Source organism: Antechinus flavipes, chromosome 5 (genome assembly GCF_016432865.1).
Source record: "Antechinus flavipes isolate AdamAnt ecotype Samford, QLD, Australia chromosome 5, AdamAnt_v2, whole genome shotgun sequence".
Classification (NCBI taxonomy): Eukaryota; Metazoa; Chordata; class Mammalia; order Dasyuromorphia; family Dasyuridae; genus Antechinus; species Antechinus flavipes.
Window position 1 is genome coordinate 260,695,608 of NC_067402.1, and position 26,842 is coordinate 260,722,449.

At 34.1% G+C, this 26,842-nt stretch overlaps 1 protein-coding gene and 1 pseudogene across 18 annotated transcripts in view; one reads left to right on the top strand and one right to left on the bottom strand.

Annotated features, from left to right (window-relative positions):
- Positions 1–10,820, bottom strand: part of LOC127564017 (ankyrin repeat domain-containing protein 26-like) — a 114,974-nt gene extending 104,154 nt beyond the window's left edge. For 9 of the 18 annotated variants that reach the window (XM_052000232.1, XM_052000240.1, XM_052000244.1 and 6 more), the window contains exon 1: positions 9,985–10,820. In XM_052000232.1, coding sequence (XP_051856192.1) covers positions 9,985–10,214 — 230 coding nt within the window. In that variant the 5' untranslated portion in view covers positions 10,215–10,820. The remainder of the gene's footprint in view (positions 1–9,984) is intronic. The other 9 variants (XM_052000246.1, XM_052000241.1, XM_052000248.1 and 6 more) reach the window with 7 other exon arrangements.
- A 738-nt stretch (positions 10,821–11,558) lies between these two features.
- On the top strand, positions 11,559–16,116 carry LOC127538755 (MTRF1L release factor glutamine methyltransferase-like; annotated as a pseudogene).
- The last annotated feature ends 10,726 nt before the right edge of the window (positions 16,117–26,842 follow it).

Consider the following 26,842-nt stretch of genomic DNA (forward strand, 5'->3'; position numbering starts at 1 on the left):
AGAATGATACAGAGTAAAGGTAAAAGATTGGAGCAGAATCTATTATGCTCCAGATGAAATTAAAAAAAAAAAAAAAAAGCAGGGGTGGCAATAGTGATTTCAGATCAAGCAAAAAGAAAAAAAAATAGATCTGATTAAAAGATATAAGGAAGGAAACTATCTTGCTAAAAGGGTACCATAGATAATGAAGCTATATCAATACTAAACATACATGCTCCAAATGGTATAGCATCCAAATTTCTAGAGAAATAGTTAAGAGAGCTGCAAGAAGAAATAGACAGCAAAACTATTCTAGCAGGGGATCTCAACTTTGCTCTCTCAGAAAAAATTGAGCCACAAAAATAAGGAGTTAAGGAGGTGAACAGAATTTTAGAAAAGTTGGGTATTATAGATTTTTGGAGAAAACTTTATGAAGACAAAGTTAGTATACTTTTTTTTCATCAGTTCATGGAACTTTTGCAAAAATTAACAATGTATTGGGCCACAAAAATATCAAAAATCAAATGCAGAAAGTCAGAAATAGTACATGTATTTTTTTTCAGATAATAATGCATTAAAATTATATCCAATAAAAAAAGAACAGGTGAAATATGCCAAAAATTAATTGGAAACTATATAATCACAGGCATAATACATAATTTCCTCCTAGAGAAAGACAATAATGATACAGCATACCAAAATTTGTGGGATGCAGCCAAAACAATTATTAGGGGAAATTTTATATCTCTAGATGCTTATTAAAATAGAGAAAGAGAAAATCAATGATTTGGGCTTGAACCTAAAAAAGCTAGGAAAAGAACAAATTAATCCCTCCCCTCCCCCCAATTAAATACTAAGTTTGAAATGTTTGAAATGAAAAGGGGAGATTAATAAAATTTAAAGAAAACTGTAGAATATAGGCTAGCTCTCTGGAGGGCCTCAGGGTTAGCCAGAGTCAGGATAAATCAATGTTCTTGGTCTTCAGGGGGAGAAATGGAAGAAGCAGCCAAGCAGAATCCTGGATTTGGTAGTCCAGAGTCAACTTCTCTCCTCCTAGTCCTACCATTAAGGGACTCTGGCCTCTGGCCCTCCACCCTCCAATCCTTGCCTATCATTATCTTAATGATATCTTAACACCAAACATTCAGCAAGCATCAACAGTGAAAAGAGCCATGTATGCAAACATATGCTAATAGTGTCATTGTCTCACATTGAATAGGTAATTAGCCTTAAGTGCTCGGTTGTCTGCTTCAAGTATAACTTTTTTGAGTTTTAGCTCTCTACAAAAAAACAATAAATAAAACTGAGAATTAGTTTTTATGAAAAAAGCCAACAAAATAGACATGCCTTTAGTTAATTTAATTAGAAAAAGGAAAGAAGAAAATAAAATTGTTAGTCTCAAAAATGAAAAGGGAGAGCTTTCCACCAATGAAGAGGAAATTAGAGCAATAATTAGGAGTTATTTTTCCCAGGTATATGCCAATAAATTTGAAATCTCAATGAAATGGAGGAATAGCTACAAAAATATAAATTGCCCACGTTAACAGAAGAAGAAATTAATTTTTTAAATATTCCCAAGCTATTATTAAATTCCCTAAGAAAAAAATCTCCAAGGCCAGATTGATTATTATGTGAATTCTACTAAACATTTAAACAACAATTAATTCCCATACTCTGCAAACTATTTGAAAAATTAAGTTAAGAAGGAGTCCTACCAAATTCCTTTTAGGACACAGATATGGTACTGTTACCTAAACCAGGTAGGATGAAAATAAAGAAAATTATAGACCAATTTCCCTAATGAATATTGCTGCATGACGAATCTTACAAGATTAGCAAAGAGATTATAGAAAGTAATCCCCAAGATAATACGCTGTGATCAAGTAGGATTTATACCAGGAATGCAGGGACTGGTTCAATATTAGGAAAACTATTAGCATAATTGACTACATATATTGACCTAACAAAAATCTTAAGATTATCTTAACAGATGCAGAAAAAGCATTTGATAAAATCCCATACCTGTTCCTATTAAAAACACAAGAGTGTATAGGAATAAATGCCCTTTTCTTTAAAATGAACAGTAGCAAATTTTTAAAACTATCAGCAAGCATCATATGTAAGATCAGGGGTGGAATAAGATTGTCCCCTATCAATTATTAAATATTGTATTAGAAATGTCAGCTTTGGCAATAAGAGAAGAAAAAGAGATTAAAGAAATTAAGAGTAGATAATGAGGAACCCAAATAATCACTCTTTGCAGATGATATAGTGGTATACTTAGGGAACTCAAGAGAAACTAAAAAACTACTAGAAACAATTTACAACTTGAGCAGTGTTTCAAGATCCAAAATAAATCTGCATAAATCAACAGCACTTTTATATATTATCTACAAAGTCCAGCCACAAGAGACACAAAGAGAAATTCCATTTAAAATAAAATATTTGGGAGTCTTATCTGCAAAAGTCAGGAATTATATGAATACATCAACAAACACTTCCCATACAAATAAAGTAAAATCTAATCCATTGGAAAAACATCAAGTACTTGTGGGTAGGCCAAGAGAATATAACAAAAATGACAATATTATTTAAATTAATCTACTTATTCAGTGCCAAGAATATTTTTACAGATCTAGAAAAAATAATAAAGTTCATCTGGAAGAACAAAAAGTTTCAAGTGAATTAATAACAAATAGTTTCCACTCCAAGGAGAAGCATGAATTGGCACTTTGCCCAGAGAGAATTAATGAAAGAACTCAAGATGCAAATTAAGACAACTATTAGGTCCACTACATACCTCCCAGATTGGGTAAGATGACAGAAAAAAAATAATGATGAATGTTGGAAGGGATGTGGGAAAAATGGGATATAATACATCATTGGTGGAATTGTTAATGGATTCAATCATTCTGGACAGCAATTGGATCTATGCCCAAAGGGTTATCAAACTATGCATACCCTTTGATTCAGCAGTATTTCTACTGGGCTTATATCCCAAAGAGATCTTAAAGGACGGAAAGGGACCTACATGTGCAAAAATATTTGTGTCAGCCCTTTTGTAGGGGCAAGAAACTGGAAACTTAGTGAATGCCCTTTCAAGTGGAGAATGGCTGAATTTTATGGAATATTATTGTACTGTAAAAAATGACCCACAGGATGATTTCAAGAACACCTGGAGAGACTTACATGAACTGATGGTAAGTGAAATGAGCAAACCCAGGAGATCACTGTGCATGGAAATAAGATTATATGATGATCACTTCTGATGGACATGGCTCTTTTCAACACACATGATTCAGACCTATTCCAATGATGTTGTGATGATGAGAGCCATCTACTTACAGAGAAAAGACTGTGGGAACTGAGGGTGTATTAAATTTAATTTAAAAAAAATAATTAAATTTTTAAAAAGAAAGCATTTTCATTCTTTTTCTCATTTATTTTACTTTATCATCTGATTTTCTTGTGCAGCAAAATAACTGTATAAATATGTATGCCTATATTAGATTTAATATATTTTTACCATGTTTAACATATATTGCTTTACATGCCATTTAGGGCAGAGGATGGGAAAAGAGGGAAAATTGTAACACAAGATTTTTCAATGGTCAATGTTGAAATTATTATCCTTTCATATGTTTTGAAAATAAACAAAAAGAAAGAAAATTAGAATTGGGTAAGCAGAAGTCAGTGACGCAATGAGAGACCAAGAAATAACAAAACAGATTTTAAAGAACGAGAAAACAGAACAGAATGTGAAATAGCTCATAAGATAACAAATCTGGAGAGTAGATGAAGAGAAAATGTAAGAATAATTGGACTGTCAGAAAGTTATGACCAAAAAGACAACCTTGGCAAATTAATGAAGGAAATAATCCTACAAAATAGTTTTGGAGTGACATGAGAAGAATGTAGAAATAGAAAAAGTACACTGATCACCACCTCAAAGATATCCTTTGTGGAAAACACATAGGAATATTATTGCCAAACTTTGAAAGTCCCAGATCAAAGAGAAAAATTGGCAAGAAAACAAGAAAAAAAGAATTCAGATGCACAGCAACTACAATTAGAATCATATAAGACTTATCAGCAGCTACTTTAAAAGACCACAGGTCTTGGAATCTTATCTACACACACACACACACACACACACACACACACACACACACACAAAAAAAAAAAAAAAAAAAAAAAAAAAAACTAGGTCTGTGGGAAGAAATATTATATCCAGGGAAATTATCTATAATTACAAATGAGAAAAAATGGACATTCAAAGAACATGTAGATTTTCAGGACTTTCTATCAATGAAATCCAACCTTAAAAGAAAATTTAATATGTAAAAACCAATAGCAAAGAGCAATTTTAAACTAGATATAGGAAAAAAAACATTTAAACATGGATACATTGTTTATGTTTCTTCTGTATAGGAATGTATACTTTCAAAATATAGATGAGTATAGTAAAGTTAAATTATAATTATGTTGTACAAATGAGGTATAGAATAAGCACAGAAACAGGCTTTATCAGAGAGGAGAGAAGAGCTCATAGTTCTGAAAACCTATTCTCATCAGGAACGGGTTCAACAGGCAATATTACATTTATACTATGAAGAGTCTAGCACCCTCCAAAATCTATAAAGAAATAAGGGGAGTGAGAAGAGCAAATGGGAAAGCAAAAGGTGAAAGAAGATAAAAGAGAAATTCCTGGCTGAGGGGAATTGAAGTAATAATAGTAAGCCAAGTTATGGTACAGAATTTAATCAAAGAGTCAGCAAGGATAGGAAAGATGTGAGGATCTAGGGTACATGTATGTGCGAGTCTTAGTGTGTATATGTATAGGTAAATATCTTTTCATAACTGTAGCTTGTAGAGGAGGGGATGAAAGGGATGTGTCTATGTGTATGTGTATATATATATGCATGTATATTTTCAAAAATAACATTTAATTACTTGCATATTTTCACAAACTTAGAAACAGTACAAAATTCAATTTGGACAAGTGAGTAATGTACTTGGAACAATCAAATTTCTAGCCAGGATTCCATAGATTTTCAATATTTAACAAACAAAAAAAGTCCTTTGAAAAATACATATAGAATTTAACTTCCCTATGTATATTTTTTGTGATTCATCATTAAAGATACTCATATATATTGTTTATTAAAATCAAACCAGGCAGCATAGTATGGTGGACTAGCTAGCCTAGAAGTCTGCAATATCTACAAAGTTCAAGTGCTACCTCTTACACACACTGGCTATGTATGACTCTGGGCAAATCAGTTAAAACTTTCACTGACTAAAGCAATTTTCTAAAATTTGAAATTGCAGAGAAGATACTGACCTGAAGTGGTCAAAGAAATGTCCTTTTATTAATATAACTACATATACAATCTAAATCCCATGAGAAAGTATAACATACACTTTTCATTAGATAGCTATATGAGATATGATGAGAGTGTAATGAAACTGATTCTATAAACTACACATGAAAAAAAGTCTTCTTACATTATGCTCATAACTTTATATGTTTGTTCACCTACCTTTATATGGAATTCATTTTCTAAATCTTTAACTTGAAAATATAAAGCAAAACTACAAAACACTTTCCATACAAATAAAGTTAGATCTAAGCAACTGGAAAAATATCAAGTGCTCATGGATAGGTCTAGCAAATATAATAAAGATGACATTATCTAAACTAATCTATTTAGTGCTATGCAAATCAAACTCCCAAGGAACTATTTTACTGAACTAGAAAAAATAACAAAATTCATCTGGAAGAACAAAAAATCAAGAATTTCAAAGGAATTAATGAAGAGAAAAGCAAATGAAGCTGGATCTACCAGATCTAAAGCTAAAGCAGTGGTCTTCAAAACCATTTGGTACTGGCTAAGAAATAGACTCCATCAGTGGAATAGATTAGGCTCACAGAACAAAATAGCCAATGAATATAACAATCTTGTATTTCACAAACCTAAAAAAGGCCCACCTTTTGGGACAAGAGTTCACAATTTGACAAAAACTGCTGGGAAAATTGAAAACTAGTATGGCAGAAAATAGGTATAGACCCACACTTAACATCATATACCAAGATAAAGTTGAAATGGGTTCATCATCTAGACATAAAGAATGATACTATAACAAATTAGAAGAACATAGGATAGTTTACCTCTCAGATTTGTGGAGGAGGAAGGAATTTGTGACCAAAGAACTAAAGATTATTGATCATAAAATAGATAATTTTGATTATATTAAGTTAAAAAGTTTTTATACAAACAAAAGGATCTGATAAAAGTCTCATTTCTAAAATATATAGGGAATTGACTCAAATGTATAAGAAATCAAGCCATTCTCCAATTGATAAGTGGTCAAAGACTATGAACAGACAATTTTCAGATGAAGAAATTGAAACTATTTGTAACCACGTGAAAAGGTGCTCCAAAATCACTATTGATCAGAGAAATGCAAATTAAGACAACTCAGATATCACTATACACCTATTGGATTGGCTTAGTTGACAGGAAAAGATAATGATGAATGTTGGAGGGGATGGGGGAAAACTGACATTCTTGATGGAACTGTGAACTGTTCCTATCTTGCTGGAGAGCAGTTTGGAATTATGCTCAAAAAGTTATCAAACTGTGCATACCCTTTGATCCAGCAGTGTTTTTACTGTCTTATATCCCAAAGAGATCTTAAAAGAGGGGAAGGGACCCATATGTGCAAACATGTTTATGGAAGTTTTCTTTGTAGTGGCAGGAAGCTGGAAACTGAGTGGATGCCCATCAATTAGAGAATGGCTGAATAAATCATGGTATATGAATGCTATAGAATAGTATTATTCTGTAAAATAAAAAAAAATGACGGGCAGGATGATTTCAAAGAGGCTTGGAGAAACCTACATGAACTGTTGCAAAGTGAAATGATCAGAACCAGGAGATTATTATACATGGCAATAACAAGACTGTATGAGGATCGATTCTGATGAACTTGGCTCTCTTCAACATTGAGATGATTCAAACCAGTTTCACTTGTGCAGTGATGAAGAGAACCATCTATACCAGAGAGAGAACCATGGGAACAGAGGTTGGAACACAACATAGCATTCTCAGTCTCTGTTATTTGCTTTCATTTTGTTTTTTTCCTCAGTTTTTCTTTTTCCTTCTTCTTGATCTGATTATTCTTGCACAGATAATTGTGTGTGTCTATGTGTGTGTGTGTATATATATATATATATATATATATATATATACATACACATATTGGATCTAAAATGTATTTCAACATATTTAACATATATTGGACTACCTGCCAGATGGGGAGGAGAGAAAGAAGAGGAAAATTTGCAACAAAAGATTATACACAAGGGTCAATGTTGGAAAAATTACCCATGCATATGCTTTATAAATAAAAAGCTTTAATAAAAATAAATAAATGAAAATATAAAAACATTTTCAAAACATTAGGATTGTTGAATTATAGGAGAATTATTATTGTAGTTATTCAAAGAAAAACAAATTGAAGAGATAAGCCTTTGAATATGTCACAGATATAAAAGATTTTGAGCATTTAAATTTTATGTTGATTTCCAATTTCTATGATTACTAGAGTCTCCTTCTGCTCTATACTGTGTACAACAGATTTAGCCTGCTGTCTCCAGTAGATTGGTTGAGAAATTAAGTATAAAATAGACACTGTTTGCCCCTCCTAGCAAAATACAACTCCTACTTCTATCTCCTGACTCCATTTTCACTAGATGTCCTCTCCACTCATGAAATAATCTCTATCCCCTCCTCTTCTAGCCCTAAATATTAAACAGCATGCTCAAGTCTCAGCTAAAATCCTACCTTCTGCAAAAAGTTTTCCCCAATCCCCCTTAATACTGAAGTCTTCTGTTGATTATTCCTAGTTTATCTTGTATGGAGTATCATGTTTTTTACGTGCCTTTTTTCATATTGTCTCCTCCATTGAAATGTGAGTGCACTGACAGCAGTGCCTCTCTTTTATCATTCTCTGTATTCTCAGCTCTCAGTAGAGTCAGTTACATAGTAGAAAATATTGACTGACAGTTCCTCATACATAACACTTTTGACACTAAGTAACTTTACTGTTATCTCCACACCTGTAATGCTCCTCACTTCCACCTCCTGGCTTCCTTCAAGTCTCAGCATAAGTCTTGCATTTTATAAGAAGCATTTTCCATCTTCCTTAAAACTAGTGCTATCCCTCTGAGACTACTCCAATTCAGCTTGTATGTATCTTCTCTATATGTAGATGCTTGCACCCATGTGTCATCTTGACTCCTTGGTGAATTATTCAATATGGTTTTTCAACTCAACATTGCCTTCCCTTGAATCCATTGACCACTTAATTGTATTGCCAACAGTATCTTTCTAAGGCTCAGGTCTTATGCACATGCTGCCCAATAAAGCTAGAGAAAAATCATGCAACTGTGCTACAAATTCATGTCACATGACCTTAATTAGGTTCTCACTGATCCTAGGCAACCCTTTTATATTTTACTTCCCTAAATAATTCACTATGCCATTTACCCCAGCAGCTCTTCTAAACCTTTTCATCCCTTCTCAAACCTCCCATGGTATACTCTTTGAAGTTTTTTCAGTTAAAAATATCAGCTCCTATTTTACTAGGAAAAAACAGACCATTCCCTGAGATTTCCCACTTTTACCCTCCTCACCTATTCATCTAAATGTTTTCTGCCACTTTTTCCTTCAGCTATCTCAAAAGAATTGGTAGCCTTTTTCCTTGAAAATGAAAATGCCTCTACATATATAAGTGATACCATTCTATCTTACCCAACATTCCTCTTCTCACTCATCTTTTATTGCATCCTGGTTATTTTTCTGCTTGCCTACAAACATCCCATGTCTTCTTCCCCATTCCCCAAAGAAACTTCATTTGATCAATCCATGGTCACTATCATCCCATATCTCTCCTGCCTTTTGTAGTTAAATGCCTTGAGGGGGCTGGTAACAAGAAGTGACCCCACTTCCTTTCCTATCATTTTTTTTTAAAACACTATGTTCTTTTTTCTAAAATCTTCCCAGATACTAATGGATCTCTTAATTACCAATTCTAATCTTTTCTCAATTCTCATCCTTTATTTTTTTACCTCTCTGAAGTCTTTGAAACTGCCACATTTTCTCCTTGATATTACCTTCTCTCAAGTTTTGTAACCCTGCTCTCTCCTGGTTCCCTTCTCCAGTATCAAATCTTCTGCTTCCTGGGCTCCCTTTATTATTAAGTGTTTTACTAGATTGACTTTCTAGAATAGGGACAATCCCATTCCTTTGTATCGTTGCTGTTAGCCTTGTGCCTGACCCATAGAGTAGATCTTATTAAAAACAGAATTTTATTTTCCGTCTCAAAACTTTTACCCTTCATATATTATGTCCATATTTCACTAGCTGGAGCATCTAAGTGACACAATGAATAAGAGTTTTGGGCTTATAGTCAGGAAGATTTATCTTTGTGTGTTCAAATTTGATATCAGACACTTACCATTTTGTGATCCTGGTCAGGTTACTTAACCTTGTTTGCCTCAATTTCCTCATCTGTCAAAATGAGCTTAAGAAGAAAAAGGCAAATCATTCCACTAACCTGTCTGACACAGTCGTTTTAGACTTGTCAACAATTCAGCAGAAGAAAGTAGTGTTTGCTCCCATGTTACTATTGATAAAGAGAAGTGAATCGGATCCTGGCTATTAGTAAAATGAAGGCGTTTCCAATTCATCAAAAATGGACAGCCAGGACAGGGAAGTGAAACCAGCTTTTGGGACTTGCTTTCCAATCTCTACAAGCCAAAACCTGACCTTGACCCTGGACCCAGGTGCTGAGGGGATTTGATTTCCCAAGGGTTAATGGGGGGGGGGGAGGGGGAATAGGAGACTCGGACTTAGTGGAGGTATGGGTTAAATGTTTTTTAGACTCCTCTGGTGGGGGCTTTTTCTTCTCTTCCCCGCCCACAACCTTTGCTCTTACCGCTTCACTTTATCCAGCTCATTTACGGTGTTTTTTCCGAGCAGCAGGAGCTTCTGCACCTTCGCTACATCTCCGAGCATGACAGCTTTATGGATCTTCCCGAGATCCTTGCTCCGGATCTGATATCCTTCGGTGGGGCAGAGTGTTTGGACCCCACAGGAATTCGGCAGTTTGAAGCGGCCAGATGAAGATTGCCGCATCTTCTTGCCGAAATTGAAAAATTTCTTCATTTCGGAGGCAGCCTTCACGGCTGGGAGAGAGAACTCGCACGGGAGTCTTCCCTAGGACCCCTCATCCTGCTGGGAGCGGGGAATTAAAGGAGGAACTAAAAGGGGAAATATCAATAACCCGAGCCGGAGGTTTAGAAACCTGTGAGCCCACAGCAGTTATAACCGATTCCGCTCTAGAGCCAAATGCGACTAAGGAGGGGAACTGAACTGCGCGTGCATTTATTGGGTCCGCGGCTCACGCGGAAGCGTTACTCAAATAACGTACTGGTGCGTGCACGGGAGTCTGATCCGTTAGCTGTCAGTTCGAGAGCCCGAGGAGTACAAAGCTCGAGGTTGGCAGGCTGGGTGAACCCCTCGTCTCGCGTTCGAACCTCGGGACCTGTTGTTTACTTTTTTTAATGGTGGAAAAAGCACTTCCTCTCCGAGATCCGGTTTCTTCTATAAAATGAAGACATTCTGCTCGATAATCTTTCAAGTTTCTTGCAGCCCTTTAACAATTCTGTGAATCCAAAGGCGATGGCCAGACTGAGGAGGACTCTAGGGACTTGGCTGGACAAATTTTATTTTCTTTATCCCTTTTTTTTTTTACTTTTTGATATGATTTTTTTCTTGTGCAGCAACATAATTTTATATATATATATATGTGTATATGTATATGTATATACATATATATGTATATATGTATGTGTATACGTATATATACATTATATATATGCATATATTGGATTTAACACATTTTTTTTTACCATGTTTAATATATATTGTATTACTTGCCATCTAGGGGAGAGGGTGGGGGAGAAGTGGGGGGAAAATTGGAACACAAGGTTTTGCAAGCGTCAATGCTGAAAAATGATTCTTGCATATGTTTTAAAAAATCAAAAAACTTTAATAAAAAAGATCTAATGATTAAAAAAAAGAAGAAAAAATCATTGAACAAGAACAAATAAAAAAACATTTTGAACTACTTGCCATCTAGGGAAGGGAGTAGGGGGAAGGAGAGTAAAAATTGGAACATGAGGTTTTGCAAGTGTCAGTGTTGAAAAATTATCCTTGTATATGTTTAAAAAATAAAAAGCCTCAATATAAAAATAAATATACAAAAAAAGATGGTCAAGGTGTGAGATGTATGTGTGTGCTGAGTTTTTAGCATATATTCCACTGTTCTCAGCAATCTTGGGCAAAGAGTAAGTTCTTATCCCAGAAGCTAGAGACTTTGGGTTTACTATAGTATAGCACCTTACTATAGTCATTAACTATTGTGTCTTTCCTACCCAATCTATTCTGCTTTTCTCCCACTCTATTTCTCGGGCAGTACCAGATAGTTTTGATGATTGCTCCTTTATAATGAGTTTTAGGTCTGGTAATGGTAACCCACCATGTTTTCCATTTTTTCCCCATTAATTCCCTTAATATTCTTGAATTTTCTGTTTCCAGATCAATTTTGTTATTTTTCATGCCTTATATGATAATTTTGGGACAATTTGATTGGTATGGCCATGAATAAGTAGATTAATTTAGCTAGAATTGTCATTTTTATTATATTAACTTGGCCTACAAAGAACAACTGATATTTTTCCTATGGATTAGATCTTTATCTGCATGAAAACTGATTGGAAATTGTGTTCATATTGTTCCTGGGTTTGTTTTGGCAGGTAAACACTCAAAAATTTAATTGTGTATAAAGTTATATTAAATGGAATTTTTCTTTGTATCTCTTGTTGTTGACCATTTTTGCCAATATATAGAAATACTGATGATTTATTTGGGTTGATTTTATGCTTTCAACTTTGTTAAAGTTAATTGTTTCAGGTACTTTTTTGGTTGATTATCCAAGTATATCATCATTTCATCTTCAAAAACTGATCGTTTTCTTTCCTCATTTCCCACTTAAATTCGTTCTATTTGTTTTCTTATTGGTAGAGCCTAATGCTACTACAAAATTGAATAATGATGATAATACCTGGCATCTTTATTTCACTCTTGATCTAATTGGGAATGCATCAACTTCTCTCCATTACAAATAATACTTGCTGATGATTTTAGGAAAATATTGTTTAGGAAAAGTATTGTTTACAATATTACAAAATATTGTAATAAAAAATTATTTTAAGATAAATTCCATTTATTCATATAGTCTAGAGTATTTTTTAATTGTAATGGGTTCTGTATTTTGTCAAAAGCTTTTTTTGCATCTGTTGAGATTATTATATAATTTCTGTAAGCTTTCTTCTTGATATGATTATGACAATAATTTTCTTTATGTTGAACCACCTCTGCAGTCCTGGCATAATTCATACTTGGTCATAATGTATTGTCCTGTTGATAAATTGTTGTAATCTTTTTGGTAATCTTTTAGTTAAATTTTTGCATAAATATTCATTAAGGAAATTGGTCTATAATTTTCTTTGTTTTGGCTTCTCCTTATTTAGATATCAGCAACATATTTGTGTCATAAATGTTGGATGGACTCTTTATCTTTCTAATAGTCTATATAATACTAAAATTGTTTTTTAAATGTTTGATAGAATTGATTTGTAAATTCATCTGGGCTTGGGGAATTTTTCTTTCCTTAACAAGTTCACTGATGACTTGTTCTATATCTTTTTAAAAATGGGAATATCTAATATTTTATTTTGTCTTCTGTTAATCTGGGCACTTAATATTTTTGTAAATGTTCAACCATTTTACATTGTCAGATTTGTTGACATACAGTTTGACAGAATAAATCCTAATTATTGCTTTAATTTCTTCTTTGGAGGTAAGTTAAAACTTTATATTTTTCATGATGCTATGTGGTTTTCTTTTCTTTTTATAATTAAATTAACATTGTTTTTCAATTTTGTTAGGTTTTTCATAAAACTATCTCTTAATTTTATTTAGTTCAACAGTTTTCTTCCTTCCAATTGTATTTTCATCTCTCCCTTGATTTTCAGAATTTCCAGTTTGGTATTTGAGCTTTTTTTTGTTCTTTTGTTCTTTGTCCAGCCTTTATATTTACATGATCCTTTTTTTCCATTTTTTTCATGTAAGCATTTAGAAATATAAATTTTCCCCTACGAATTGCCTTGACTGTATCTCCTAAGTTTTGGTATGTTGTCTCATTTGTTGTCATTCTCTTGAATGAAATTGTTTCTATGATTTCTTATTTGATTCACTCATTTTTAGGAGTGGATTATTTAATTTGCAATTATTTTAGTCTATCTTTCCCTGGACCTTTGTTGAATGTAATTTTTATTGCATTTTATCTGAAGAGCATGCATTAATTATTTCTGTCTTTCTGCATGTTAGATTTTTATGCTCTAGAACATTTTACCAAGATATAGCTTCCTTCTTTATTTATTTTATTAAGTCTATTTTGACTTTTTACTTTGTCGGGGATTTTAATTGCTACCCCACTTTTTTTGGCTTCATAATGTATTCTGCTCCAGCCTTTTACCCTTGCTCTGTATTGCTCTCTTTCAAATGTGCTTTTTTGTAAACAATGTATGGTTTTTAATCCACTCTGTTATCTGCTTATGTTTTACTGGAGAGTTCATCCCAATTACATTAGTTTTTTTGTGGTAATTTGAATTATCTTCAATACACATTGCCTTATGAATCATGATGGGAGAGAAAAATCAGAGCAAAGGGGAAAAAACATGGGAAATATATATATATATATATATATATATATATATTTTTAAAAATAGAAAAAAAAAGGGAACATGGCATGTGTGTATTTATATTCAGTCTTCCCTGGTGTTTTTCTGGAAGCAGATGACATTTTCTGTCCAGATTCTATTGGGATTTCTTTGAATCACTGAACCTCTGAAAAGAACCAAGTCGGTCAGAGTTGATCATTGCACATTCTTGCTGTTACTGTGTACAATGTATCCCTGGTTCTCCTGCTTTTGGTCAGCATAAGGTCATGTAATTCTTTCTAGCCCTTTTTAAAATCACCTTGTTCCTCAGTTTTTGGAAAGAATAATAGCCAACCACCTTCATATAGCACAACTTGTTCAATCATTCCCCCATTGATGGTTACCTACTTATTTTCCAATTCTTTGCTACTACAAAAAAAGTGCTGCTACAAACATTTTTTGTAAATGTGACCCCCCTTCCCCTCCTTTATGATTTCCTTAGGTTACAGATTCAGTAATGGCACTACTGGGTTAAAGGGTATGAAGGTTTAATAGCTCTCTAGTCCCAGAATGCTCTCCATAGTGGTTGGATCATTTCATATCTCCACCAACAATGCATTAGTGTCCCAGTTTTTCCACATCCCCTCCAACATTTATCATTATGTTTTCCTATCCACTTTAGTCAATCTGAAAGATGTGAGGTAGTGCCTTAGAGTTGTTTTAATTTGCATTTCTCTAATCAGTGATTTTAGAGCATTTTTCATATAGCTATAAAAGGTTTTAATTTCATCTTCTGAAAATTGTGTGTTCATATTCTTTGGCTATTTTGAATTGGAAAAATGACTTGTATTCTTATAAATTTGATATGGTTCTTTATATATTTTAGAAATAAGAACTTTATCAGAAACACTAACTATGACATTTTCCTAGCTTTGTACTTCCATTTTAATCTTGTTTCTGTTGGTTTTGTTTGTGCAAAAATAATATAATGTAATGTAATCAAAGTTGCCCATTTTCTCAAAGAGGAACAATAATATCAGGAAAGTAACATGTTGGCTTGCAAGTGAATTGGATTTGAGTGAGGCAAAATTGTGCAAAGTCATCTTTCTTACTGTCTCCTCCAAAGTCAAACAAAGTTCATGATCACTGGTCATGAACCTCCTAGAGTTAAATAAATCTCACAAGAAAACAAAACAAAACAAAACAAACCAAGAAGTATGGTAGAATTAAACAAATTGTTGAAGAAAGAAGATTTATAAAACTTATGGTGAAATTATACATGCACATATATATATATATATATATATATATATATATATATATATATATATATAATGTCTCAGCATTACAAAATTGTGTGCTTTTAAAACACTTAAATTTGTAAAACTATTTTATTTAGTAATGCTATTGACATAATACAAATTGTTCTACAACTTGTCAGTAACATATAAACCATCCTAGGTTTCTTTCAAATCATTTTCCCAGTGTTTTTATATCACAGTCTTGTTACATTCATAAACCAAACTTGTTCAGACATTCCCTAATTTATGGGCATCCCTTAACTTTTAAAATCTTTGACATTACCAAAAAAGTTTCTATAGACAAAAATGATTATTTTTGTCCATATAAGATCTTTTCATCTTCCTTCACCCTCAAGATGGGACCGCAAGAGTCTTCATCACATGGCCTGAAACTGAGGAACTGATCAACTTAGTACTTTATGAGGAATCCCAAAGGTGCCAAGAACCCAGAGTAATGAGCATTGATGGCCATCAGCCCATATTTGGCCCACTCATCCTGGACATCTGCTTGTGGTACAGGGGCTATTGTCCTCAGCTTCCACCAATGCTGTATGCTTGCAATGGACAAAGGGAACAGGTTATATGACTCACCAGAGAGATGAGGCTATACTGGGAAAATAGGATCAAGATTGTCCACCATGATATCATCTCTGGAGTGAATAGAGAGCAACTGCTTCTATGGGGGCCAATGGACTTTGTGGTCATGAAATGGAGCAACAGCCCCAGAGATCCTCAGCCATAAACATACTGTCAGTTTGGACGGAAGAGAAGATGACATGAAAATGATAAAAAGAGATCCTGTCCCAGGAACCCATTCTGCTGACAAACTCAGAAATCATCTTTGTAGAAGTTATGCCTAAGCATCCAGAACTAGTTGAAAATGGATCACAAAGCCTGCCTGACCATCTCAGTGACACATGTTGGCCAGTTCAAGGGAGCATCCAGCAAATCTATCTTTCTAGAACACTGATAACACAGTAAGAGACAAGATGGTCCTCCCAGTATTAGAGACCAGACTCCAGGACTGTGGTGCACTCTAGGGTGGAGGACTGGGAGTGAGAGAGGTGATATTTTTCCCATCCTATCTTTTGCTAAAAAAGATGCTCAGGTTTGAGATAATCACTAGAGTATCTAGGATAAGTATTTGGATACAGATTTTTGGCTATTCTGTCCTTTGTCCATTCACTAGTAGTGTTGGTAGTGTTTATTCTCCTGGCCAGAAATATTTCTTAGAGCTCCCAAATAGGTCTTACCATCTCTTTTCCTCCCTTCAAGCCCTGCATCTAATCCTCCTTTATTTTTATAATGGTGGCTTTTTTTTTTTTTAAGGAATGTGCAGAGATGGTTTTTGACATTTACCCTTGTGGAATCTTGATTCCATATTTTTCTCCCTCCTTCCCTTCCTCCCCACTTACCTGGAAACCAAGGGGTCCAATGTAAGTTGAACATGTACAGCTCTTCTGGACAGGTTTCTGCATTTGTCATGTAGGAGAGGTCAAATCAAGGGGAGAAAAAAATCAGAGGGCAGAAAATAGGCAAACAGGCAACAACAGTGAAAGGTGAAAATGCTGTGTTGTGGTCCACATTTGGTGCCTATAGTCCTCTCTTTTGAGCTGGATAGCTTTCTCCATTACAGGTCTTTTGGGGTTGTCCTGAATCATCTCATTGATTAATGACTCAGCCATTGACTTCTCACCAGTCAATATGAAGAAAAACTATTGTCCTGACCAGAAACATGGATAAACAAAAATAACCTCCACTGGTCCTTTTTGTTCTATGAAAAGAGCACCAGATTTGGAATTGCGAAAGAGAAACCTAGATTCAAGTATATGACCAACTTTGTTACTACTAGTGGTAAGACACAAGTTTTGGTTTCCTCACCTGTTGAAATGGAAATGATGATATTTGCATTGCCTTCACAAGGTTATTAGAATCAAATGAGATTCTACACACACACACACACACACACACACACACACACACACACATATATATATATATATATATATATATATATATATAGCATATTTTGTAAACTCAAGATTTTAATTACAACTCACAGGTATGATTTGAAAAAATTAAGTTGCCTTGACAACAGCTTGAAGATGCCCCAAACAAAGTTGTCTTGGTATCTTGGTATGTTTCCATGTAAGTTCTGCTATTCTTGATCTTGAACAAAGTCAGACATCAAAACTATACCTTGGGCATACCTTTCAGCAAGAATGAGATGAGTGGGGGTGGTGGAGCCAAGATGTCAGAGAAGGTACACACAACTTTCTAAGCTCTCTCATACCCTCACGACCAATTATTAAACTCAGTCTCAAAAATAGCGCTTGACTGGTAAACCCCACAAAGATTAGAAGTATGACAACTCACCAACCAAAGATAATCTGGAATTTCATCAGAAAAGATTTGTCCTGAGGAGCTAGAGCAGATCAATACAAGCAGGGATAGAACTAGAGGCTAATATATTGGGCAGATCAGGTGGGGATGATCTCCGTGGTTAGAAAAATTACAGAGACGACTGGCATAGACTGATTGCTCTGCCTTGCTTGCAAAACAGCAGATCAGCAGAGAAATTAAAGCCAAGCCAGAGGGCACTCTAAAAACACCAGAACTTAACAGGATCTGGCTATACCCACCTAAAACCGGAAGTGACTCAGCATAGATCACAGCAGAACTGTGCAGGCCCAATAAGCAGTACGGGGCTTTTCCTTGGGGCAGTGACGAACCTGCATGGCAAGGCGGCACAGCCTGGGGCAGCCTCTAATCTGCACAGTGGGGGGCTCAGCCTGGGCAATAGAACTTCTGCAGTGTGACTGTGCTTCTTGGGGCAGAGATACTTCCAGTCTGTGCGGGAGTATTTGCTGGTCAGCTGCTAATTCCCACAGCCTCACTGTGGGGTTTGGCCTGGGGTAGTGACACTTTCACTGCTCAGTTTCTAGCCTCAGGGCAATAGCTAAGCCACACAGCAGGGTTCTCTACTGGGCACCTCCTCAGCTCGGCCCATGCTAGCCATGTCTGAATCACTTCTGGTGGGGAACTATTTCTCAGAGCACTCCCATACCTTTGCAGCCAGTTGATACATTTCCCTGCTTTGCAGAAGAAGCTGGTAACGTCCTTGCCCTGAAGGCAGACCTTAAAGGCTTTAAAAAATGAGTAAAAAAATCAAAAGGACGATCATGGCTTCTATACAAAAAAAGAGCAGCTTTGCTGCTGGAGAATAATGGCAAACAGTCTCCAGATAATAACCCAAAGGGGAATGTTACCTGACCCCCATCATATAATGTGCTCCTAGAAGAGACTATTAAAAGTCTCAAAAGAGAGCTAGAAGAAAAATGGAGAAAGTAAAGAAAAACTATGCAAGAAAGTAACAACTTCCTGAAATATGAATTGGAAAAGGTAAAGAATTCCCAGGAAGTGCAGAGAAACAGAATTTGTGAATTGGAAAAGGTAAAAAAAGTCCCAGGAAAGTAGGATTTGTGAATTGGAAAAGATAAAGAATTCCCAAGAAAGTAGGATTTGTGAATTGGAAAAAGAAAATAACTCACTAAAAAAAAATAGTGAAGTGGAAAAAAATTCCATAGAGCAAAACAACTCATTTAAAAACTCAATTGGACATATACAAAAAGAAGTAAAAGAAAGCTAATGAAGAAAATAACACATTAAAAATCAGAACTGAACAAATAGAAATCAATGATTCATAGAGACAATAAGAATCAGTCAAGCAAGACCAAAAACAAAATGAAAAATTAGAAAAAAGCATCAAATATCTACTTGGAAAAATGACAGACCTGAAAAATAGATCTAGGAGAGATAATCTGAGGATTAGTGGACTTTCCAAAAATTATGATGAAAAAAAGACCCTAAATACTATTTTACAGGAAATCATCAAAGAGAACTGTCCAGATGTAATAGAATCAGAAGGTAAAATAGGAATTGAAAGAATTCATTGAACACCTTCTGAAAAAGACCCTAAAATAAAAACTCCAAGGAATATTGTGGCCAAATTTCAGAACTATCAGATTAAGGAAAAAAATAATACAAGCAGCCAGGAAAAAAAAAAAAAACAATTAAAATACCAAGGTGCCACAATAAGGATCACCCAAGATCTGGCTGCCTCCACATTAAAGGATCAAAGGGCCTGGAATCTGAAATTCCAAAAGGCAAAAAAACTTGGGATGCAGCCAAGAACAAACTACCCAGGCAAGCTGAGCATTTTCTTCCACGGAAGAAGATGGGCATTTAATAAAACAGATGAATTCCATTTGTTTCTAAGGAAAAAAACAGAACTAAACAAAAAAAATTGATCTCCACCCATAGGACTCAAGAGAAGCAGAAAAAGGTAAAAGGAACTTTTAAGAATTGTGTTTCTATTGTGGATAAACATTAAAACCACATGTGTAATTTGATTTTACTGATATAACATAAAAAGGGAAATAGAAATGGAAAAGGGATAGTGTCAGAAAAGGGAGAAAAGGGGGATAAAAAGAGGGAAACTATATCCCATGAAGAGGCAAAGGAAATCTATCATATCTGAGGGAATTTAGAGAGGGGGAAGAATATTGTGTGAATCTTACTCTCATCAGAGTTAGTTCAAAGAGAAAATAATTGACGTATTTGTTTTACAGAGAATTTTCTCTCACCTCATTAAAAAGGGGGAGAGGAAAAGGGAAAAGGAAAAGAGTAATAAGGGAAGGGTACAAGAAAGGGAAGAGATTCAAAGGGAGAAGGGAGGGATCCTAAAGAGGGTGAGCAGCGTGATATAAGTGGGGCATATAAGTCTAAAATTGGGAAAGAGGGTTGGGGGGGCAAGTAAAAGAAAAGCATAATTTGGGGATAATAAGATGGCAGGAAATACAGAATTAGTCATTTTAACCATAAATGTGAATGGGATGAATTCTCCCATTAAGCAGAAACAGATAGCAGACTGGTTTAAAAGTCAGAACCCTACAACATGTTGTTTACAGGAAATACATTTAAAGCAGGGAGATACATACAGAGTAAAGGTAAAAGACTAGAGAAGAATCTATTATGCTTTAGGTGAAGTAAAAAAAAGCAGGTGTGGCCATTCTTTTCTCAGATCAAGCAAAAAGCAAAAATTGATCCAATTAAAAGAGATAAGAAAGGAAACTATATCTTGTTAAAGGGTAGCATAGACAATATATGCATCAAGTGGTATAGCATCTAACTTCCTAAAGGAAAAGTTAAGAGAATTGCAAGAAGAAATAGACAGCAAAACTATAATAGTGGGAGATCTCAACCTTGCACTCTCAGAATTAGAAAAATCAAACCACAAACAAGAAAGAAAGAAATTTAAGAGGTAAAAAGAATATTAGAAAAATTAAGTATGATAGATCTTTGGAGAAAACTGAATGGTGACAGAAAGGAGCATACTTTCTTCTCAGCAGTTCATGGAACCTATACAAAAATTGACCATATATTAGGATATAAAGCGCTCAAAATTAAATGCAGGAAGGCAGAAACAGTAAATGCTTTCTTTTCAGATCATGATGCAATAAAAACTACATTCAACAAAAAGTTAGGGATAAATAGAACAAAAAGTAATTGGAAACTAAATAATCTCACCTTAAAGAATGATTGGGTGAAACAGCAAATTATAGACACAATTAATAAATTCACTCAAGATAATGACAATGATGACACATCATACCAAAATTTGTGGGACGCAGCTAAAGCGGTAATAAGGGGAAATTGTATATCATTAGAGGCTTACTTGAATAAAATAGAAAAAGAAAAGATCAATGAATTGGGCTTTCAACTTAAAAAAGATAGAAAAAGGCCAAATTAAAACCCCCCAATCAAATACTAAACTTGAAATTCTAATATTAAAAGGAGAAATTAACAATATTGAAAGAAAAAAAAACCTATTGAACTAATAAATAAAAGTAGGTTTTATGAAAAAACCAGTAAAATAGATAAGCCTTTGGTAAATCTGATTAGAAAAAGGAGAGAGGAAAATCAAACTAGTAGTCTTAAAAATAAAAAGAGAGAACTTTCTACCAGTGAAGAGGAAATTAGAGAAATAATAAGAAGTTACTTTGCCCAACTTTATGCCAATAAATTTGATAACCTAAGTGAAATGGATGACTACCTCCAAAAATATAGGCTTCCCACATTAACAGAGGAGGAAGTAAATTGCTTAAATAGTCCCATTTCAGAAAAAGAAATAGAACAGGCTATTAATCAACTCCCTAAGAAAAAATCCCCCAGGACCAGATGGTTTTATATGTGAATTCTACCAAACATTTAAAGAACAATTGGCCCCAATGCTATATAAACTATTTGAAAAAAAAATAGGAATGAAGGAGTCCTACCAAATTCCTTTTATGACACAGACATGGTACTGATACCTAAACCAGGTAGGTTGAAAACAGAGAAAGAAAATTATAGACCAATTTCACTAATGAATATTGATTGTATTTATCTTCAAATTAGCTATGGGGGAAAAACATAACATTACACACTCAACAGATGTTTAATAATACTTTTTCAATGAATGGTGAAGTATGAATAAATGAATAATAAAGTAAATAAATGAGGATGGACAACATATAAATCTTAAAGAAACAATTCATGTGCAGAAATAGTATATTATAACAAGAGACTCTCAAATGCTATATAGTACACTTCTGAATAAAACATGAAGCTTAGGTGCTATTATAGCATTTTACTATAACTTCAAAGATATATTTAAGAAGCTTTGATTTTCAACAATTTAGTGAAATAAAAATTTTACTTAGAATTCTATGTACTGTAATTACTCAAGTATTAATGTGAAAAAATGCATTTGTACTTAGGATGTAACTAAATAGTTCAAAGATCTGGGATACAAGAAAGTCAAGAAAAACAGCATTTTCTTCTAAGAAATTTATATTTCTTCATCTACATGACATATTTAGAAAAGTAAATCTATTTTAAGACATTCTCATGCATGCACGATCACCATTTAAAATCAGTGATTTTAATCCATGACTCATTTGGTGTAGGAAAATACTGTCTACCTATTCAAATCTACAATTTCAAGTTTTCCAGTGTTTCCTGCCAATACTGAGGTGTTCCATTACTTGGCCAGGGCTACACAGTCAGTACATGTCAGAAGTAGGATTTCACTGCAGGTTTTCCTGACTCCAAGTTCTCTCTCACTACAAAACTCAATTCTCTCATGATTGGTTCTGGAGATCAAAAAGCCAGTCAATTTTCTAATTTACAGAAAAGCTGTGTTTTGATAATTCTTCAGAAATGCTTTCTCGTTTTGTAATTATATGATATGCTAACAAATGGATATTCAAAAACATATAATTCTTTTAAAAAAATTAGGTACAGTTAGTCAAGATTTTTTTTTAAAGGTACACTTTCTTGGGGGTGGAAACTGTATAGTAAAACATGAACATTTTATTGGAATAGTGAAGTCTTCATGAAGAAACTCCTATCTGTGTCTATCTGTGCTAGCTCTTCAATGTATAGTTTTAGAGAACTGTGTGAGATGCGCAATTAACATGTCAAACATACAATCTGAACTCAGATTTTCATGATTTGGAGGCAAGTTGTTTATATATTGGATGACATTGCTTCTAAAATAATTTGGCACAGATTTTCTAGCTATAATTTATATGATATCCTTTTAAACTCTACTGATTTCCATATATATGAAAATCAGTACTTCTGGGGGCATGTCATCCAATCTGCTTCCCTACCATTCCATTTATCATCCCTATAATGTTCAGGACTTAAGTGTCCCTCCCAGGATACCTTTAGCAGGAAAATTTACCTTGAGGCTTCAGACATTTTGCTTTTGATATTTATATTCCCAGTGTTAAGTACAATTTATTTGCTCATCCCCAAATAAGCTAAACTTAAGCAGATTATCTCTCTTATTCACTGGGAAAAATAATTAAATTATAAAATAATACATAATTAAAAATACACTGTTGCATTCTTGTATTCTAAATATATTTTAATAGTTTATCATTTTGATTTGCTCTACAACTAGTCATAGTTGAAAATGCTTTAATTTCTCCTTTTGTAACTACTTTTCTAACTCATTAATAGAGCACTGTGCTGTGCTGCTTTTGAGAATCTTGCAGCTATAAAATTCCAAACAAAATGCTTCAAGTTTTTCAACTTTAAAAATTAAATCATGTAATATCTGGACTAGCCTTGGTCTTAGGTGGAGAAGTGATAAAGGCAAAAGAGCCACCACGAGGATGGTCAAGGATGGAGTCTGGAGTCTTTCTCTGTGTCTGTGTCTGAGTCTGTGAGCATGAGATTGAATTTGAGCACACACTCTCTCCTTTCCAGTCCTTTCAGCCCTTAAATACCTTAGCATAATTACATCACTACAGCACACTGAGCATGTGCCAACTGTAGAACCATTATATCACCATATCACACTAAGTATATGCCAACTAGAGTGATTACATCATTACATCATACTAAATATATGTGAACTAGAGAACCATTATCTCATCAATCACACTGAGTAAACACCCTATTGTAAGTATTTTTGTTTCAAGTATACCTTTACCAGAGTTCCCCACTATCTGCAGTCCTCTACAAAATCACAAACTTATCCTTAACTCTGAATTAGTGATGCCTATGTATAAGTAAAATTTACCCAAATTTTTCACTAGTCCAACAGGTAGTAGCCAATTGCATAGAGAAAGCTATGCCTTTTTATATTCCAAATGTCATTATATTCAATCCACTTTCATTTTATATGGGTATATATACACACCATACATTAGGTATGTAAAAATGTATGATTTGTATCACAGATATCTATAATTCTAAACTCTAAAGAATTGTTTGAGGCAAATAGCCTTACAATTTCTTGGGGTCTTCTAGCTAATAAATCACAGAAGATAAGTTTAATTTAATTTTCCTAATTCTAAACCCATTCATCACACCATATCATGTAAAATAAACAAAATAATCAATCAATTATAAAGCTACATAATAAAACTCCTACTTTAAGGGACAAACACATGTTTTAAAGAAATTTAGCCTTAGGAAAATTAATCTACCAATGTAGGTTCTTGACAATTTATATTTATGCAATTGTCAAAAATGTGTTATTTGGTAATTGGTCTTTCAAGAGAAATGATAACTCAGAAAATTTGCATTGATTTTTTTTAACTTTGGGAAGAAGAAGAATGGTTCTGAATCATTTGAATTAATTATAGTGATTTCTCTCCCTCCCTCCTTCCATCCATCCATCCATCCATCTTTCCGTCTCTCCCTCCCTCTCTCCCTCTCTCCTTTTCTCTCCCTCTCCCTTTCTCTCTTTCTCTCTCTCTTTATCTCCCTTTCTCTCTCTTTCTCCCTCTTTCTTTTTTCTTAATTTCTTTCTTTTTTTCTTCTCTTTTTCTCTCATAAATAAATGATTATATTACTTATTTACAATTTATATTGTACTTGTTGATATGCTTATTTGTGTTATAAATTAATTTCCCCTATTTAGCTTTGGCTTCCCAGTAAGCCTGCAAATTCTTCAAGGGGAGAGAGCATTGCTTACACATATTCTTTATAACCTAGTCAGAATCTATCATAATATAATTCACAGAACTTACATTCACTAATTGATGTATTAAAGGAAGAAACAGTACTTTCACACAATTCATATATAATAAAAGCTTAATTACTTGCCTAATCAGGGAAAGAAGGGACAAAATGATGCCAGTTTGCCTGAATGCCAATTAACTGAGCTAATTCATATGGAGCAAGATGGACTATAATTTAATACTTCTTTTCTATTCCTTCTAAGCTTCAGCTCACACCTAGTTATTAGATTTTTGCGGCCTAAAGCCAAAGGTTATTTTTAAGTTAACATTTTAATCAATGTGGTCCAAAAAGAATGGGAGGGAAATAAAGGATGACTGATAGTGAAATTATGTGGGAAACAAAAAATATTAATTCCAATATTGATTTCTGAAAATTAAATATATGTCCCAAGAACACCAATGTGAAGAAAAAATGAGACTGGAACTAGTAATAAACCATTTCTTAGTTCAAGCCATCTTACTGAATTTAAGCAGGTAAGGGAATTAGTTGTTTTTGAACATTAGGAGGTACTTATCAAAATATAACACAATCATTACTTTTATAGATAATTGACAATTTGACAAGGCACAGTTGTCAGGAAATATAATATTGATATTAAGATATTTGTAGTGAAAATATTTTCCATTAATCAGTGACCAATTGCTGTGTTTTTGCATACATATTTTTGGTTTGATCTAGTTCCTTCCATTGTTGATTTGACTTTTGATAATGTGACATAGTTGTGAAACTTTGGCCAAGGATTTTTCCTTTGGGGAATCAGCAAGTTCTTATTGAAAATTTCTTATTGTACTTGACAGAAATATGTACATGGAATTTCTACTACTGTTTCATAAATCAATATTATCTTATGAAATATGCCTTCAAAGTTAATTGATATAAATATTATCATATGCAATTTAATTTCCAGAACATATGGTTATCGTATCTAACTAGGAAAGGTCTTATGAATTATTTAACTTCCTCATTTTGCAATTCAGGAAAGTAAGAACCAAAGAGATCAAATAAGTTCAGTTATAAAAGTTAGTCATTAAAAAAAGTATTGGAACTTAGTTCTTCAGACCACAAAGCTCTCTTGACTATACCACCCACCCTCCATTCATGGACCAAATGCTATCTTCCTCCTTTATCATCATAAAGCGTTACTTTTAGGCTGATTTCCCCATTCCATCTTCTTGAGAATTATAACACCTCCAAAGCCACATAGGAAAGAAAGCTTTTTAGGTGCAATTCACATGATATGGGGGAATAGAGGGCAGAATATATAGCTTCTTACACCTGTTAGAAATTTTAGGGTTTTTGCCATTATTGGAAAAAGTTGACTCTTATTTCTTTGCACCTGTCCTTATATGAATAAAGATATGTATAAGACAAAGATGCATTTTCTTTCTTCTCAGAGTTTCCCTTGGAGAATGATCATAAACACTGATATACTTGTCTGACTTTGTCGTGATCTTCTTCCCAAATGCAGCCAGGTGATGAAAGTTCAGATCTTTTATTATATCCAATATAGCCTGGTTAGCTTAGAGAGGCCTATCTCTCTGCTTGGTTCCAAGAGCTCTCTCCAAATGTCTTTAAATCCAAAGGTCTGGTCCTTCAGCCTCTGCCTCCGCTTTCTTCAGCCTCCAGCCAGCTCCAACTCTTCATGTCATTCCGGTGAAATCTCGACTTGTAGCGTCTTCCTCTCTCGAACTCTCCGACTGGCCCATTGGCCTATTTATGCTCCTTCCAGAGAGAGGGATTATGGGTAGTTCTACTTAGTACCTTGTTTCAGGTTCTGCCCAAAACATCTTCTTGTAAGATTAGATCAACTCTAATTAGTTAGCAGTTAGTAAGGATTCCAACATCTCCCCCTTTCTTTTGTTTTAAAACATAGGGGGTTTCTGAGGGGGTACACATAAATCCATCAATATGGGCCAGAACTTTGTAACAGATATACATGGTATACATAAATCCATCAATATGGGAGGCATTATACATAATTTACATAAATACATAGCAATATAACACAGGCTAGTAGTAATGTAACAACATGAATCAACCTAAAAATTTACACATGTCCATAAGTCCTAGAAACAGTCCATAAGCAATCCATTGTCCATTAGTTCATGTGCCAGGAATCTAA